Raw genomic sequence first — 17,655 nt, forward strand, 5'->3', positions numbered from 1 at the left:
TGTCGGAAGTGTCATTTTCGTGCGGACATGAATCACGCTCATTGGTGCACAGTCCGCTTCTGAACATGGGCAGACCAATGTCACACAAGATACGGCACACAGCAGGACTGACATTAAAAGAAGAATCAAGCCCTCTATGTTATTTATATCAACCAAACATGTTCTCTAATGAAGTATTGTCTATGCTGCATTAATAAGGTTATTTTGTTACCTTAAGTTTGGCGCTGTCCAACTGGAGAAGTTGCTCACCGTTGATATTGTGGGCAGTGAATTCAGAGACACAATGTTCTAAGTGAAGACTCGCCAACCATTTGGTCACCTGCTGTGTGGTCCATTCTAGAGCAGTACATCTTTGCCACTGATTATGTTTGGGAGACTGTCCTTCATCGAGAATCTGTAACAAAGTATTGAAGCAATTTTATTATTCTGGAAGGTTAAGTCTATCTATCAGCCTACAGAACGGATAAATAAAAGATACAGAAGGCATGACAGAATGACCAATGAGAATATGGTAGATAATATCCTCCATTGTACTTTCATCAAATGCCTGAAGACTGTAGATGGATGGCACTGTAGAATGGATGATAGGACAGCGTAGGAGATTAGACTGGATGATGGAACAGCAGCACACAGGAGAGTAGATGGATGATGATTCAGGGCTGGAGATTATTAGAGCAGAGCATTTGAGTAACATGAACGACTGATTAATGCAGGAGGGTAGAATGGAAGAAAGACCGGGAGATCAGAACGGATGATGGAGCAGCAGCACAGGAATATAGAAGGACGATGAATCAGTGCAGGAGATTATAATAGACGGTGGAACAGAGCAAGACAGTAGGGAGAATGCTTGAAAAGTGCAGGAGAATGGATGATGGAGCAGTGGAGGAAAGTAGACCAGATGATAAGAGAATGCATTATAGTGTAATGGAATATGAAGTGCTGCCGGAAAAGTTATGGGTTATTGTAGGAGAATAAAAAAGCTGATAGGGTAGCAGTGGAAGGTAAAATTAAATTTGGAATGCAAGAAAGCGGCTACTGCGCTGACTCATCTTCCATTCAAATCTCCTGCACAAGAAGGACAGTGGTGAAGGCACAGGAGACAAAATATAGCACAGGATGAAAAAAGGATTGTAAATAAGTGAGCCTAGGCAGGTATAGCATGCAGGTAGAACAGTGTGTGCGGTTTACTCACAAGTAGATATTTCATACTTAAGTGGGCGATATCAGAGAACTGGGCTAAACAGGAGGGAGCAGAGACGTAATCTAGTGACAAATAGTGATCTATTAGTGGGTATCTTAGGTAGAGAGCAGACACAGGAGGGAGCAGGGACATAATGATCTATTAGTGGGTATCTTGGGCAGAGAGCAGACACAGGAGGGAGCAGGGACATAATGATCTATTTGTGGGTATCTTGGGTAGAGAGCAGACACAGGAGGGAGCAGGGACATAATGATCTATTTGTGGGTATCTTGGGTAGAGAGCAGACACAGGAGGGAGCAGGGACATAATGATCTATTTGTGGGTATCTTGGGTAGAGAGCAGACACAGGAGGGAGCAGGGACATAATGATCTATTTGTGGGTATCTTGGGTAGAGAGCAGACACAGGAGGGAGTAGGGACATAATGATCTATTTGTAGGTATCTTGGGTAGAGAGCAGACACAGGAGGGAGCAGGGACATAATGATCTATTTGTGGGTATCTTGGGTAGAGAGCAGACACAGGAGGGAGCAGGGACATAATGATCTATTTGTGTGTATCTTGGGTAGAGAGCAGACACAGGAGGGAGCAGGGACATAATGATCTATATGTGGGTATCTTGGGTAGAGAGCAGACACAGGAGGGAGCAGGGACATAATGATCTATTTGTGGGTATCTTGGGTAGAGAGCAGACACAGGAGGGAGCAGGGACATAATGATCTATTTGTGTGTATCTTGGGTAGAGAGCAGACACAGGAGGGAGCAGGGACATAATGATCTATTTGTAGGTATCTTGGGTAGAGAGCAGACACAGGAGGGAGCAGGGACATAATGATCTATTTGTGGGTATCTTGGGTAGAGAGCAGACACAGGAGGGAGCAGGGACGTAATGATCTATTTGTAGGTATCTCGGGCAGAGAGCAGACACAGGAGGGAGCAGGGACATAATGATCTATTTGTAGGTATCTTGGGCAGAGAGCAGACACAGGAGGGAGCAGGGACATAATGATCTATTTGTAGGTATCTTGGGCAGAGAGCAGACACAGGAGGGAGCAGGGACATAATGATCTATTTGTAGGTATCTTGGGTAGAGAGCAGACACAGGAGGGAGCAGGGACATAATGATCTATTTGTAGGTATCTTGGGTAGAGAGCAGACACAGGAGGGAGCAGGGACGTAATGATCTATTTGTAGGTATCTCGGGCAGAGAGCAGACACAGGAGGGAGCAGGGACATAATGATCTATTTGTGGGTATCTTGGGTAGAGAGCAGACACAGGAGGGAGCAGGGACATAATGATCTATTTGTAGGTATCTTGGGCAGAGAGCAAACACAGGAGGGAGCAGGGACATAATGATCTATTTGTAGGTATCTTGGGCAGAGAGCAGACACAGGAGGGAGCAGGGACATAATGATCTATTTGTAGGTATCTTGGGTAGAGAGCAGACACAGGAGGGAGCAGGGACATAATGATCTATTTGTGGGTATCTTGGGTAGAGAGCAGGCAGTCTCCAAGCACTGAGATTACTAACAGAGAGTGCTCAGGTGCCCATCCAATCTTTATTTCAAACTGTGCGATACAAAGTAAAATCTGAGAGCGATAGATTTCACCACATTCAACAACTAGTGTAACATTACATAGACCAGTACTGACAGGAAGACATGTACAGTAAGCAGAGTACAGCTCAGGGGTAGCGCATAATATACAATATTCTGAGACATTTAGGAGGACAGAGGAAGGACTCACCTCATCATCTATCATATCCAGGCTCTTTGCAAGTCACATAAAAGAAATGGAGGAAAAATCAATTAATATGAAAGAAAAAGAAAAGCAAGTGAAATATATTGGATGTAAGAATGACAGACATACAAACAACTGAAGTGTTTTCTTCTCAGTTCTTTTGATAACTTATATTTGTAGAGCGGCAGTAAGGTGTCTTCTGAGTTATGTGATTTGAGGGTCACAGCACCTCTTAAAGATTGTAAAGCCTATTCTTGCATCAGACAGGTCTTAGTAAGATATATTGTTTCAATATATATTTTATTTTATATATATCTTAATGCATTATTCTCACGCACTGCTCCCCACTTATGGAATTCCCTACCACGTCCAGTCAGACTTTCCCACAGTCTTCAAATCTTTAGACGCTCTTTGAAAATTCATCTCTTTTTTAGAGGTGAACTTATCCCTGATAACACTACTCACACTAATGCACCCTCAAAACTGTCCCAATCTCCACTCTGAGCCACACTCGCTCCTCTTGTTTCAGCTGTACCCTCCTCCACTTAGAATGTAAGCTGTATAATGAGCAGGGTCCTCCATACCCTTTGTTTTCATGTCTGCATTTATTTTGTCTGCCTTGTATGTCCCTGTTTTGTATGTCCTGTTTTCCCCACTGTACGGCTCTGCAGAGCACTGTGGCACCTTACAAATCTTCGATAATAATAATAGTAATTGTTAGGGGCGAATGAGGACCTTTCAGAGTAAAAACCTCTATTTGTAGAGTACAAAAAAAAATATTCACCCACAATCATAAACTTCTCTCAAGAATCTTAAAGGCGAATTCCCCCCAAAATGAATCATTAGTCTAAAATGTTACTTGTCTGTTGCCCGTGGTCTATGTGATGTCTGCCATTGTCCGGTGAAGCTGTACAGGCAGTGTGTTACCGATCAACAACACATTGTTCGAGGGCATCATCAGATAACAGGGATCCCACCAGGGTGGCTGGAACACCGAAACCCAGGTGAGTATTATACTACCAATGTCCGGCTTTCTCCTGGAGAGAACCTGTTTCCTGCATAGTTCTAGCACCATACAGAAGTCAGTATAACGTACCACACATGATTCATTTTAACTGCTCCTACTGTATCACACATATATACACTTAGCCAAGGATTGCTGGGGACTGTAGGTCATTGCTGGGGACTGTCGTCATTGCTGGGGACTGTAGGTCATTGCCGGGGACTGTCGGTCATTGCTGTGGACTATCGGTCATTGCTGGGGACTGTCGGTCCTTGCTGGGGACTGTCGGTCATTGCTGGGGACTGTCGGTCATTGCTGGGGACTGTAGGTCATTGCTGGGGACTGTCGGTCATTGCCCGGGACTGTCGGTCATTGCTGTGGACTATCGGTCATTGCTGGGGACTGTCGGTCCTTGCTGGGGACTGTCGGTCATTGCCGGGGACTGTCGGTCATTGCTGGGGACTGTCGGTCATTTACGAAGTGCACAACAAAACACCTAAAACACAATTACCTGTGAAATCCCATTGGAGCCTGGCATGATGTGCACCTGTGTGTCTTTCCAGGTATTATTGATAATAAAACAGTCTATGAGTTGCAAGCATCATTCAGTGATGTTTTACTCCCCTAACATCCCGTGGAGAGCCATCACGGGAGGCACGATGGGACTTTGCAGGTAATTGAGTCCCTTCTCCTTCTTTTCTTGCCCCAGTGCACCTACTCTGCACTCCACTAGGAATAACTCCACTCTACTGATGTTCCCTCTTCTGCCGTGGAAATCGAGGTGCACAGCAGGTTCAAAGCTGTAATGGGAGCGGCCGTTTTGTGTTTCAGAAATGACCTTCACTATGACTGGTTATCTCTTGTACACTCAAAGTCCCAGCCAGAATTCTCTGAGCCAGGAGATCATATGTACAGGAGCTCGGTCTTCACTCCCCAATGTACAACAGGAGCACTTAGAAGAGAAGCCGAGTGGGGGGCAGACTTGTGGGTAATTGAGTACATCAATTGTATGCAAATTGGAAATAAAAATATAGAAAGTGAAGTGTTTTAGTATTGTATTAGTAATCCAATTCAATCTTTCTTTTCTAATACTCTAACATTTGCATATAGATTTGATAATACTATTTCTCACTCCTGAGAACAACACTTGCATTTTTAAGTTTGGTGGACTACAGTAGAGGGAACTGGAAACTTTATAGTACAATACATTTGACTAATATATAAACTCATTTTCATTGCCCTGCCCTAGTTGCACAGCACTGAGCACTGTAACCCCTGTCCGGCTTATTTGGAAAAGTCTCCTGAAATTCTGGAAGTTCCGGAAGGGAAGAATAGTATAATATAATGTTTATATCCACATAATAACAAAGATCCACACTCCATGAAGGATTCCACCTATTCAATAAAATACACAAAAGGAGAGTGCACAATAGTCTAGGATATCAACTAGTGATGAATACATCTATTACCATGCGTGCATTAATTAGACTATATCAGGCTTAGATTATTAAAGGTCTTAAAGTAGCTGAATCACCATGTAATGGGGCCTATAGAAATCAGGCGACTCTACGGGTCACAATGTAGTGTTAAAAACAAAGTTTAATAGTTCTATAATAAAGAACACTATTAAAGGATGACTGTAAAAAATTATAGGACATAAAACTGGCTTCTATGACGATGCTAGCAAGTCTACTTACAGAAGTTACCGTTCAGTACAGTTCCATTGCTTTATCTTACCCAGAATCCCTTCAACTCTCCTGTTGATCTGATTGTGGTGTGTTAATCCTCTGAATACCATAGCTGTGGGAAATTGCCTAACGACATTCCAGGGGGATCAGTATCATGTAATGGGTGGTGTGGCCCAGTCAGAAATAGTGTGAAAATATGATGAAGACAACACCCTAAGTTTGCTGGTAGCCTTTACAGAGAGCTAGCAATAGCATGTGTAGGATACATACTACACCGGGCATTCCAGCATTTTTATACATAACCCTGCCCATGTCGGAATATTGTTTAATTAATACATAAGTCCCAACGTGTGTAAGCCCTTGCTTTCAATATGCTTGGTGACCCTCATTTACCCATTGTTTTCCGTCCACTACCTGCATAATTCCCTGTGATAGGTGCAGAACATTTGAAATCACAGAATGCCAGTGGGTAATAGTAAGAAGGTGAAAAGGAGGAGAAAATCGGCAGGTTCATACCTCATCAGAGGACAACGCTAAGGAATGGGACCTCTCTGCTAACCTCGGAGTCACCACAAGTCCGCTCAGGTCTACTGAGCTGGTGCTGCTGGCGCTGAAGTCATTGCTGAGTGTGGCATTCTGCAAGAACAATCCAAATAGATTACATTATAATGTATTTATCCCCAACGCCATACCGCCTGACGAAAACAACATGTTTTATACAAACGGTGTAATTATCTGCCAAACCTCTATCAGTATCCTCCACGGTGTTATCCAGAGTCTATGAAAGTGGCTATGTTTATTAATATATATTACAAACATGATCATATGTGTTATGATGTCAGTTATGGTTCTCAGAAGCTCTGGGCTACAAAACACCTTTTAAGACACACGTGGTTCTTATGTAGCCAGCCCAAACCAGTGGTGGAAAGAGGCAAATTGTTATCTTTATTTATTTGTATTCAGTGCTGCGTATATACAGAAAATACAAACAGATTACGACCTGTTCCACCACAGGTGAGCAAAGATTGGCTGGACCACTGGTATCACACTACAATTCCTGTGATGCTTATGGATCCTGCCGCATTTATAGGATGGTGTGATAAAACATAGACTGGTTCCAGCACATAATACTGCGCAGTAGAACAGTATGACACGTTAGAGAGGAATGACAAGACAATGCAGGCTGGCTGGGTACACACTATACACAATTTCTCCCAATGTGATATCCTTTACAATTTATCAACCAGTAAAAATGTTTTTAACAGCTCCCAATCAGCAGGCAGATTCCTGTGTACACACTAAACACGTTTTACACTATTTACCTTCAGATCTGTGATCTTCATCTGCCAAAACCATCGTCTGAAAAGATGTGGACTCTGCACACTCCATAGAGATCTATGGACACTCCCGGTCCTGAGTGCAGACACATTGCAAAACTGGAACCTCATTGTTCCATCGTTGAACGAGATTTTTAGTTTGGTTTAAAAATCAAATGAAACGATACGATGAGCTTTGGGACGATAATCAGTTATCGTTGGAGTGTACACACTAATGCGATATTGGGCCGAAAGTTCATTTAGTGATTGACCCGATAATCAGGTGAAAAACTTTTAGTTTGTACACAGCCTAAGTCTCACTTAATAGATAAACTCACTTGAGATTCTGTAATTGATACACAGAAAATTCCCCCAGCACACTACTATAGCCAGCAAAAGACCTGACATTTCTACTGTAGATAATAATGCACACATTTGCAAATGTATGTTAAAGCCACCCGCCACTCCACGGCGCTTTTGCTAATAGGATGGTCCAAACTCTAAACAGTGAGAGTCCCATATATTTGGGCCTTATATATATATATATATATGTGTTTTTAAATTGAGAGCTAACTTACCAGGAGGTACCCCAGAAGCCTCCAAATAACAATTCAGTACCAGCACTCCCCCTCAGCTACTGACACCAACATGCCTCTCAGACAAATACAAAAGTGGAAGTTGCTCAATCAATTTACAGGCTCATAGCATAGTCTTTTGCTGGCTATAGCAGTGTGTTGGGGGAATTTTCTGTGTGTTTGTTTCTTTTAGGATAACCCCACCCTTTCAAGCACCTGCTATGAGCCCATAAATTAATTGACCAGCTTCCACTTCTGTATTTATTCTGTAATTGATGCCTAGTGGAGATAACCGTATAGCTTATGTTTCCATCTTTATATAATAATATATATTAATAATTCTCACAATAATAACCATAATAATAGATCAGCTGATAAGTGGGAATGATCAGATTCTTTTCAGCATGCCAGTAAATCTGATATATGCCTATGTGTATATTTACTGAGTGTACTAACGGGACCTCGTGTCACCCAATTACTTAGTGCAGAACAGTAAAGCTAGCCTCAGTTCTCCATATGTGTGGCCAAACTAGGTACATATCCCTTACTTGGTACATATGTTCCCTGCTGAAATAATACAGGCTTAATATTACGGAAAACAGCTTTCTGTAGTAGTAAATAAACAGCCCGATGAGGAACATTGCAAGCTATGTGTTTGTCCTTAGTGACGGTATATTGGTGGCAATCTATTTGTGCAGAGTCATGCTACGTCTATATGCCCTTATCAACGCTGTAACTGTGACAAAGGGCGCTAGTCATGTGACCACAACCTTGAGATCACAACTGTAATCAGTTCTGAGGTTTCATCTTATCAGTTGTACTTTTACAATAAAACATAACGTAAGATAGAAGCGGAACCTTTGATGATGGCTATAAATGAAAGTAATAATTACAATCAAAGAGCAGCAACATTTGCTTTTGTTTTACTATTATTCTCTCTTGTGCAGCTGACTACATTATTTTATTTGTACACAACATAATAAGGCACTAAAACATATTTTTATTTTATTGCTAGCTTGCGTACAACTAGGGTAAAGTGACTTCTGCATTGAGTACTAACCCATACGCCGAACACTTGCGTATCTTACACTTTCATCAGGCGTACCTACACACATGGTACAGCTGGCTTGTGCCTGGCGTAAGTACTACTACAATGGACACAAGTGTGTTTTCCTATGTGCGCAAAATGAGCCCTTCTAAGAACAGCTACTTCAGTGACTGCATGTGGCCAAGCCATAATTAATCTATAATATAAATGTCTAGTGGCGTGTGTTAGTCTGTCTGTGTGGAAAAAATAAAACCAAGCTGCAGCGCCACCTGCTGGGCGGAGTTATACACTGACCTACTAAATTCTTAGTGTGTGTGGGAAAAAAAATTCAGAAAGGGCTGAAATTTGGTATACTAAGATGTTTTTAATTTGTTAATTTAATTTGTTAATTGTTAAAAGTGTTTATAAAGATTTAAAAAATATATATATATATTTCTTGAAGGAGAAGTGACAGTTGGGAGTGGTTGGTGGGTGCCGGGGGTGACAGTGGGGAGTGGTTGGTGGTTGAGGCCTGGGCTATGGCCCAAATGCATGACAAGAACCTTTTTAACACCTTAAGTAGCTTGATTTGACTAGAATGCATGAGTATCATGCACGGGTTAACTTGTAGTAAATATGTTCTACAGGCAACTGATACACACAACAGTACATCACATGTCCCTCCCTTTATTTGCTACTTACAGAATACCTGTTTCCCACATGAGGTCAACAGTCATAGCCATAAGAATGCAGCTGACAAATTTATCAGGAAACAGTGACTGGGACATTCTGTGCCTGATATCTCACTAATGTCACTGGGTGATTGGCTGTATGACTATGGATTTAGCTGACGATGTGTAGGCAACAGATATACTCTACAATGAGTAGAGAAGCTTCCCTTCTTTTATCATAACTATATCGGAAAGTATCTTTGAGGGTTCTAAAGTTTCGCTATAGTGTCTCTAGGCCTCCTATAGGATACATGGCTATTTTGGAGGCGCGGGTTACAGGATTCACAATTGGTTGGAGTTATGCCAAACTATAAGAGGCAAGTGGTGGATCGCTTCTGTGAAAATTGGCTTTTTGGTTAAAGAAGATGACCAGTGATGACCCCTTTTCTCCTGTCCCTGTAGACGTTTTCTGACCACACAGGTCCCTTTAATGTTCCTAAAAATCCAGTTTCTCATCCTGAGCTCTGGATGAATGGATCTTGTTCAATTTGGCTACTTATGTGTGCTAGTCTGGACTCTGGTCGTACAGTGTAGCCGTTATTACGCTTTCACACTGCCTTATTGGATTGACTAGTTTCTCAGATGTTGTCCCAGATCAGTCAATGGTTTTTGCCATTGGGGATGTTTACTGTTCAAGTTTTATATGCTTTTATATGTTATTAATGGCAACTATAGAGACACAGTAATGGTGATATAAATTATTAATTTAATTAGTGACTAATTAGTGGTTATGATATTAGCAGTAGGTGAATGCCGGTACTCCCAGTGAGTGGGGAGCACGCTGCGAGGTCTGAATGGCATGTGGGGGTAAGTAGGGTTGTAGAAGTGACATATGGGGTAAAGTTTTGGAGTAAATATAGGATCTGAGGGCATATGGGGCATTTTGGGGTCAGTGGGTTTATTTTGTGTGAAGTGGGAGGTCAGAGTGGCCTGAGGTCATGTTGGGGAATTTTGGAGGAAGTGGTGGGTCTGAGGGGCATGTGAAATATCTGAGGGGCATGTGAATATCTGAGGGGCATGTGGAATATCTGAGGGGAATGTGGAATATCTGAGGGGCAGGTGGAATATCTGAGAGGCATGTGGAATATCTGAGGGGAATGTGGAATATCTGAGGGGAATGTGGAATATCTGAGGGACATGTGGAATATCTGAGGGGAATGTGGAATATCTGAGGGGAATGTGGAATATCTGAGGGGCATGTGGAATATCTGAGGGACATGTGGAATATCTGAGGGACATGTGGAATATCTGAGGGACATGTGGAATATCTGAGGGGAATGTGGAATATCTAAGGGGCATGTGGAATATCTGAAGGGAATGTGGAATATCTGAGGTACATGTGGAATATCTGAGGGGAATGTGGAATATCTAAGGGGAATGTATAATATCTGAGGGGAATGTGGAATATCTGAGGGGAATGTGGAATATCTGAGGGGCATGTGGAATATCTGAGGGGAATGTGGAATATCTGAGGGGAATGTGGAATATCTGAGGGGCATGTGGAATATCTGGGGGACATGTGGAATATCTGAGGGGCATGTGGAATATCTGAGGGACATGTAGAATATCTGAGGGACATGTGGAATATCTGAGGGGAATGTGGAACATCTGAGGGGCATGTGAAATATCTGAGGGGAATGTGGAATATCTGAGGGGAATAAGGAATATATGAGGGGAATGTGGAATATCTGAGGGGCATGTAGGGACATTTTGGTATGATTTTTTATTACTGAGATTAAAGCTAATGTGCAGCCATATTGAAGGTTACTGGGCTGCACACATGAAGAATACCAGGTGGCCCATCACTGATATAAATTATATAAATGATTTATTCATGACTCTAGAACCTAAAGCATATTCCAAATTATAGTGTATAACACAGTGGAAGGAAACATTTGCTGTGTTGATCCAATATTCAGTCAATCAACACTGTACACTCATGCCTCGGTAATGTCACCTGGTACCTCGTAAATTAGCTGATTACAATCTTATGAAAATTGGTTTAAGCCACAAAACGGCTGCCTGGGTTGGTAGGTGACAGTTAGTGGTGAAAACACAGAGTTGCTCTAGCTATATGGTACCACTGGGGAGGATCACTTAAGGTCAACGCAGCCAGCTATACATGGATCACGAACATACTAAACATGGAAGCATTTGTACAGCATGCTTAGTAATAGTAAGTGTGTAAAAAAGGTGTTGTAACCCATAGCGACAAGAAATGAGCTGTCATTTTCTAAACTACTAGAAAGTTGAGTAGAATCCGATTCATTAATAAAAACAAATTTGAATCTAATTGGCTGCTACAAAAACAAAACATGTTTAAAGGCATTCCTTTCTTATTACTCGTTAACACAGTACTACCTGGTATTTATTAAAAGCATTAATAGACAAAGTGCAACAATTCTTAATTTGTGCTTCTGAAATGTCAAGTATATGGAAACAATGTAACATTTTTTGGGAGTGAAAAATAAAAAAATATATATAATAAAACAGCTTCTTTTACATAACTGTTTTATAAAAATAAAACCCCAGACATTTCATAAGCCAGACAATAAGGAATGGACATGACGTTTCACAAAGCAGACATCGGTCTCTATATGACATGATAAATATACAATATATGGAATACTGTACCAAGAGACATGTATTGCGAGCTACAGCCGGCCATAGAAAGAAGCACTGCGAGAGAAACGGCAGACAGATGGAGCGAGTTAGACATGTAATGAGACGATGAGAGATAGGGAGAGAGGATTACATGCTGGGAAGTGAGTGCATTCAACAAGACAATCTCACATACTAAAACACACAAGATTTTTTGTTCGTTGAAATGAAAGGAGAGCTGAAAAGAAAATATAATAAAGACATGTCCCCTCATTCCAATGATTAATATAAGCTTAAATGAGGATAAACAGTTCTTAGGAGAGAAAAGGGAAGTGATTCAGCTGCTCGTCCACTAATCCTGTTGCTCAGGCTGTGGCCAGATCTAATAATAAGTTACTATCACATAGTGACATTGGGGTACAAGCTTAAATGTTTTGATCAAAATATGAACCAATACCTCATGCTTTTATTTTGCTAGACTCAGATATGCAATAGTAAGAATAAGCTCTGACAACAACTGTGTTTTTGTTTTGTGTACATAAATACATACAGTATATATGTGACACCATACAAATCAATAAAATGAATGACATAATATACCTTGCTATACTGAGGGGTTAAAGGTAACACTGGAACACTGGAAATCATTGTTTTTATTTTTTAGGTAAATGCTAATTATACACATTTTTGTGTAGTGGAAATCATGATTGAGCTGTGCAGTCCCAATTTTATAATACTATTACTTCTGGCCGCAACTGTAAATTGAGCACGGCTTGAAGAGCAGGTTTATTCCTAACGCCAATATGTTTCTTCCAGCACTGTTGTATCAGTTCACAAACAGGATCTGTACTTGGCTCTCCTCCCGTTTTATAGTGCCACAGGCAGGTGACTGTTCTGCCTAACCCTTATTCTAACCCTGCAAATACTATAGTTCAATTCCCTGCTTAAGGAAAAAATAAAATGGTCTCTTTGCTTCAAAAGTATATCTTACAGTTTTAGGGGTAGATTTATCAAATCTATTCAAAAGATTCTAGCTATCATTTTCTAGAATGCACTAGATAAATGAAAGCTAGAATCAGATTAGTTGCTATGGGCAACACCAGCAATTATTCTTTTTGGAAGGTCTGATAAATCTACCTCTTAGTGTTAGAATACAAGATAATATGTGAGACAAAAATGAAGCACAGTCACCAACAATAGTCCAAGCCTAAAAGCCGGAGAGTCGTACCTTCCTCTCAATGCTGTCTTCTCCATCGGTGGAGCTAATGCTGTCCCCTAACCTTGTTCTGGAAGGTTTTTGTCTCTTGCTCTTGACAATCAGATGAGCTCGAGTTTTCAATGCTTTAGTATCCAATCTTTCTGTTTCTGGGACGGCTTCATTAAAGTCTACAAAATAAATCATTATTTCTAAAAAAAAACAAAACTGCATATAAGATCCAACATAACACAATAATATTCAGGTTCAATAATGTCCTAAAGGAGAGGTCTAATCATCTAAACTAGTATCCTCCACTTGATAATAAGATGATTTGAAATATTTTAAATGATGAAGAACAACGTTGGTTAAAAGCATAGACGAATCCTTGTACAAATTTTTGTCTTAACACATTCATTAACATGTGTACTTAACTGCAACATAATGTTCAATGTAACTAACATAATGCATAATGTACTATGTAACTAACATAATGTACTATGTAACTATCATAATGTACTATGTAACTAACATAATGCATAATGTACTATGTAACTATCATAATGTACTATGTAACTATCATAATGTACTATGTAACTAACATAATGTACTATGTAACTATCATAATGTACTATGTAACTAACATAATGTACTATGTAACTATCATAATGTACTATGTAACTAACATAATGCATAATGTACTATGTAACTATCATAATGTACTGTGTAACTAACATAATGTACTATGTAACTATCATAATGTACTATGTAACTAACATAATGTACTATGTAACTATCATAACGTACTATGTAACTATCATAATGTACTATGTAACTATCATAATGTACTATGTAACTAACATAATGTACTATGCAACTATCATAATGTACTATGTAACTAACATAATGTACTATGCAACTATCATAATGTACTATGTAACTAACATAATGTACTATGTAACTATCATAACGTACTATGTAACTATCATAATGTACTATGTAACTAACATAACGTACTATGTAACTATCATAATGTACTATGTAACTAACATAATGTACTATGTAACTATCATAATGTACTATGTAACTATCATAACGTACTATGTAACTATCATAATGTACTATGTAACTAACATAATGTACTATGTAACTATCATAACATACTATGTAACTATCATAACGTACTATGTAACTAACATAATGTACTATGTAACTATCATAACGTACTATGTAACTATTATAATGTACTATGTAACTAACATAATGTACTATGTAACTATCATAATGTACTATGTAACTAACATAATGCATAATGTACTATGTAACTAACATAATGTACTTTGTAACTATCATAATGTACTATGTAACTATCATAATGTACTATGTAACTAACATAATGTACCATGTAACTATCATAACGTACCATGTAACTATCATAATGTACTATGTAACTAACATAATGTACTATGTAACTATCATAATGTACTATGTAACTAACATAATGCATAATGTACTATGTAACTAACATAATGTACTATGTAACTATCATAACGTACTATGTAACTAACATAATGTACTATGTAACTATCATAATGTACTATGTAACTAACATAATGCATAATGTACTATGTAACTATCATAATGTACTATGTAACTAAGATAATGTACTATGTAACTATCATAATGTACTATGTAACTAACATAATGTACTATGTAACTATCATAATGTACTATATAACTAACATAATGTACTATGTAACTATCATAATGTACTATGTAACTATCATAATGTACTATGTAACTAACATAATGCATAATGTACTATGTAACTATCATAATGTACTATGTAACTAACATAATGTACTATGTAACTATCATAATGTACTATGCAACTAACATAATGTACTATGTAACTATCATAATGTACTATGTAACTAACATAATGTACTATGTAACTATCATAATGTACTATGTAACTAACATAATGTACTATGTAACTAACATAATGCATAATGTACTATGTAACTATCATAATGTACTATGTAACTAACATAATGTACTATGTAACTATCATAATGTACTATGTAACTAACATAACGTACTATGTAACTAACATAATGTACTATGTAACTAACATAATGTACCATGTAACTATCATAATGCATAATGTACTATGTAACTAACATAATGTACTATGTAACTAACATAATGTACTATGTAACTATCATAATGTACCATGTAACTATCATAATGCATAATGTACTATGTAACTAACATAATGTACTATGTAACTAACATAATGCATAATGTACTATGTAACTATCATAGTGTACTATGTAACTAACATAATGTACTATGTAACTAACATAACGTACTATGTAACTAACATAATGTACTATGTAACTATCATAATGTACTATGTAACTAACATAATGTACTATGTAACTATCATAATGTACCATGTAACTATCATAATGCATAATGTACTATGTAACTATCATAGTGTACTATGTAACTAACATAATGTACTATGTAACTATCATAATGTACTATGCAACTAACATAATGTACTATGTAACTATTATAATGTACTATGTAACTAACATAATGTACTATGTAACTATCATAATGTACTATGTAACTAACATAATGTACTATGTAACTAACATAATGCATAATGTACTATGTAACTATCATAATGTACTATGTAACTAACATAATGTACTATGTAACTATCATAATGTACTATGTAACTAACATAATGCATAATGTACCATGTAACTATCATAATGTACTATGTAACTATCATAATGTACTATGTAACTATCATAATGTACTATGCAACTAACATAATGTACCATGTAACTATCATAATGTACTATGTAACTATCATAATGTACTATGTAACTAACATAATGCATAATGTACTATGTAACTATCATAATGTACTATGTAACTAACATAATGTCCTATTTAACTAACTAAGAGCCCAAACTATTATCTTTTCAAACTAAGGGGCATATTCAATTGTGCACAGAGTGCCTCCGGAACGAGCATGAAGGCACTCTGTGTTACCGCCACATCTTGGATTCCCCTTCCCCTCCCCCCCCCCCGCCATAGGGTTGCGAGGGAAAGTCCCCATTGTTGCGGTACCGTATTGCTGTTCATCTGAACATTGTAGCTAATGTAGCTTATTTGTATACAAAAAGGCAGCAGAAAAGTAGATACCAATAATTTTCAAATCATCTTATTTTCAACTGGGGAACAGGAAGTCACCAAAAAATGTGCTGTTTATTTTAACTAAATAAGGTAAATTAGTATACACCATTTACAGTATTTGGAGTATACTAATTTGCTTATTTATTTAATTTTTTTTGTCTATATGTACAGAATTTGCTTTTTTAGTTCATGCTTCATGTTTCACCTTCAGATTTAGTTATTTAAGGCCTCTATATTGGGCTGCATTGAACTGAAGCGGAGTGATTGTCTAGATTATGTCAAAGAAAGCAATGGTGCAGTATAATGAATCAGTTTTTGTGCTTCTATGATCAATGTTCATTAACTCATTCATAGTAAAGATAAGGCACATATGTAAACTATGGTTAGCACACATCACTATCTTTCAAATTAAATGTGTTATTAATAGTCATTAACAAAGGTTATGCTCATATATTATGCATTAAAGGTAAATCATTTATCAATGCCAGTGAAAATTGCCTTCAAGCAATGTATTTGTTTGGGTGTACAACTAAGCGTCTTAATAAATAAGTTTATTCAATGACAACTGCAGACCTAGAATGGTATAACCCAGTCATCAAATCTAAATAGTTTGAGTAGACGTCATTGTACACCTCAGCGTTTCATCACTGATTCCCATCTGCTTAAGTGGGAAACGTTTGATAATGATCTATCTGTTTGGTGGTAATTAGTGAGCCTAATAAGGGCTCGTCTACAGGAAGGTTTCCTCGTTTTCTGGATCTCTACCCCGCACTATTTAACCAGTGAATTTATCAAGCTGTATTCCATTTGTAACACAGCTCATGAATACACTTGTAATACTATTTTACATTTATTTTTCTTTTCTTTCGCTTAGTTTAATATTCTGTCCTATAGATAGTAAAAGAAAAGGAACACATATACAATGGGCGTGGAAAGAGCTGCGTCTTACCCTCTGCTACCCCTAGGCACAGGCCTACTGTGTCTAATTCTAAATCCAAAGTTCAACTTATAAGAAAATGTTAGATAAGTGTGCATTGAACTTTTAATTAAATGCATAGAGCACAATTTCCTAAAGAGAAAATGAGCACCAAACTAGTGGGCAAAAAATCATGTACAAGCTCTGCCACCATGTGGACAGATAATGAACATCCAGCCAGTTCTCATTTAGTTCATTTATATATAAAACAGGTACATGCTGCATAGTGGATTACACAGCAGCACACAGAGCAAGGACCCAGCTAATCATGTGACGTCCTGAGCTAATCATGTGACGTCCTGAGCTAATCATGTGACCTGTCTGCTATTTCTGAACATGCTTAAGGCCATTCTGTGCAAAACATATGTTCTTAGCCGTCACATA

General features: G+C 38.3%; 1 protein-coding gene across 3 annotated transcripts in view; it reads right to left on the bottom strand.

Annotated features, from left to right (window-relative positions):
- The window catches only part of PPP1R9A (protein phosphatase 1 regulatory subunit 9A), a 159,364-nt gene that overhangs the window by 5,645 nt on the left and 136,064 nt on the right, over nucleotides 1-17,655 (bottom strand). For all 3 annotated transcript variants that reach the window (XM_075211785.1, XM_075211783.1, XM_075211784.1), the window contains 4 exons: nucleotides 13,110-13,267; nucleotides 6,148-6,267; nucleotides 2,947-2,970; nucleotides 212-394 (listed from right to left, as the gene is read on the bottom strand). In XM_075211785.1, coding sequence (XP_075067886.1) covers nucleotides 212-394; nucleotides 2,947-2,970; nucleotides 6,148-6,267; nucleotides 13,110-13,267 — 485 coding nt within the window. The remainder of the gene's footprint in view (nucleotides 1-211; nucleotides 395-2,946; nucleotides 2,971-6,147; nucleotides 6,268-13,109; nucleotides 13,268-17,655) is intronic.

This window comes from Mixophyes fleayi, chromosome 5, assembly GCF_038048845.1.
Source record: "Mixophyes fleayi isolate aMixFle1 chromosome 5, aMixFle1.hap1, whole genome shotgun sequence".
NCBI classification, from domain to species: domain Eukaryota; kingdom Metazoa; phylum Chordata; class Amphibia; order Anura; family Limnodynastidae; genus Mixophyes; species Mixophyes fleayi.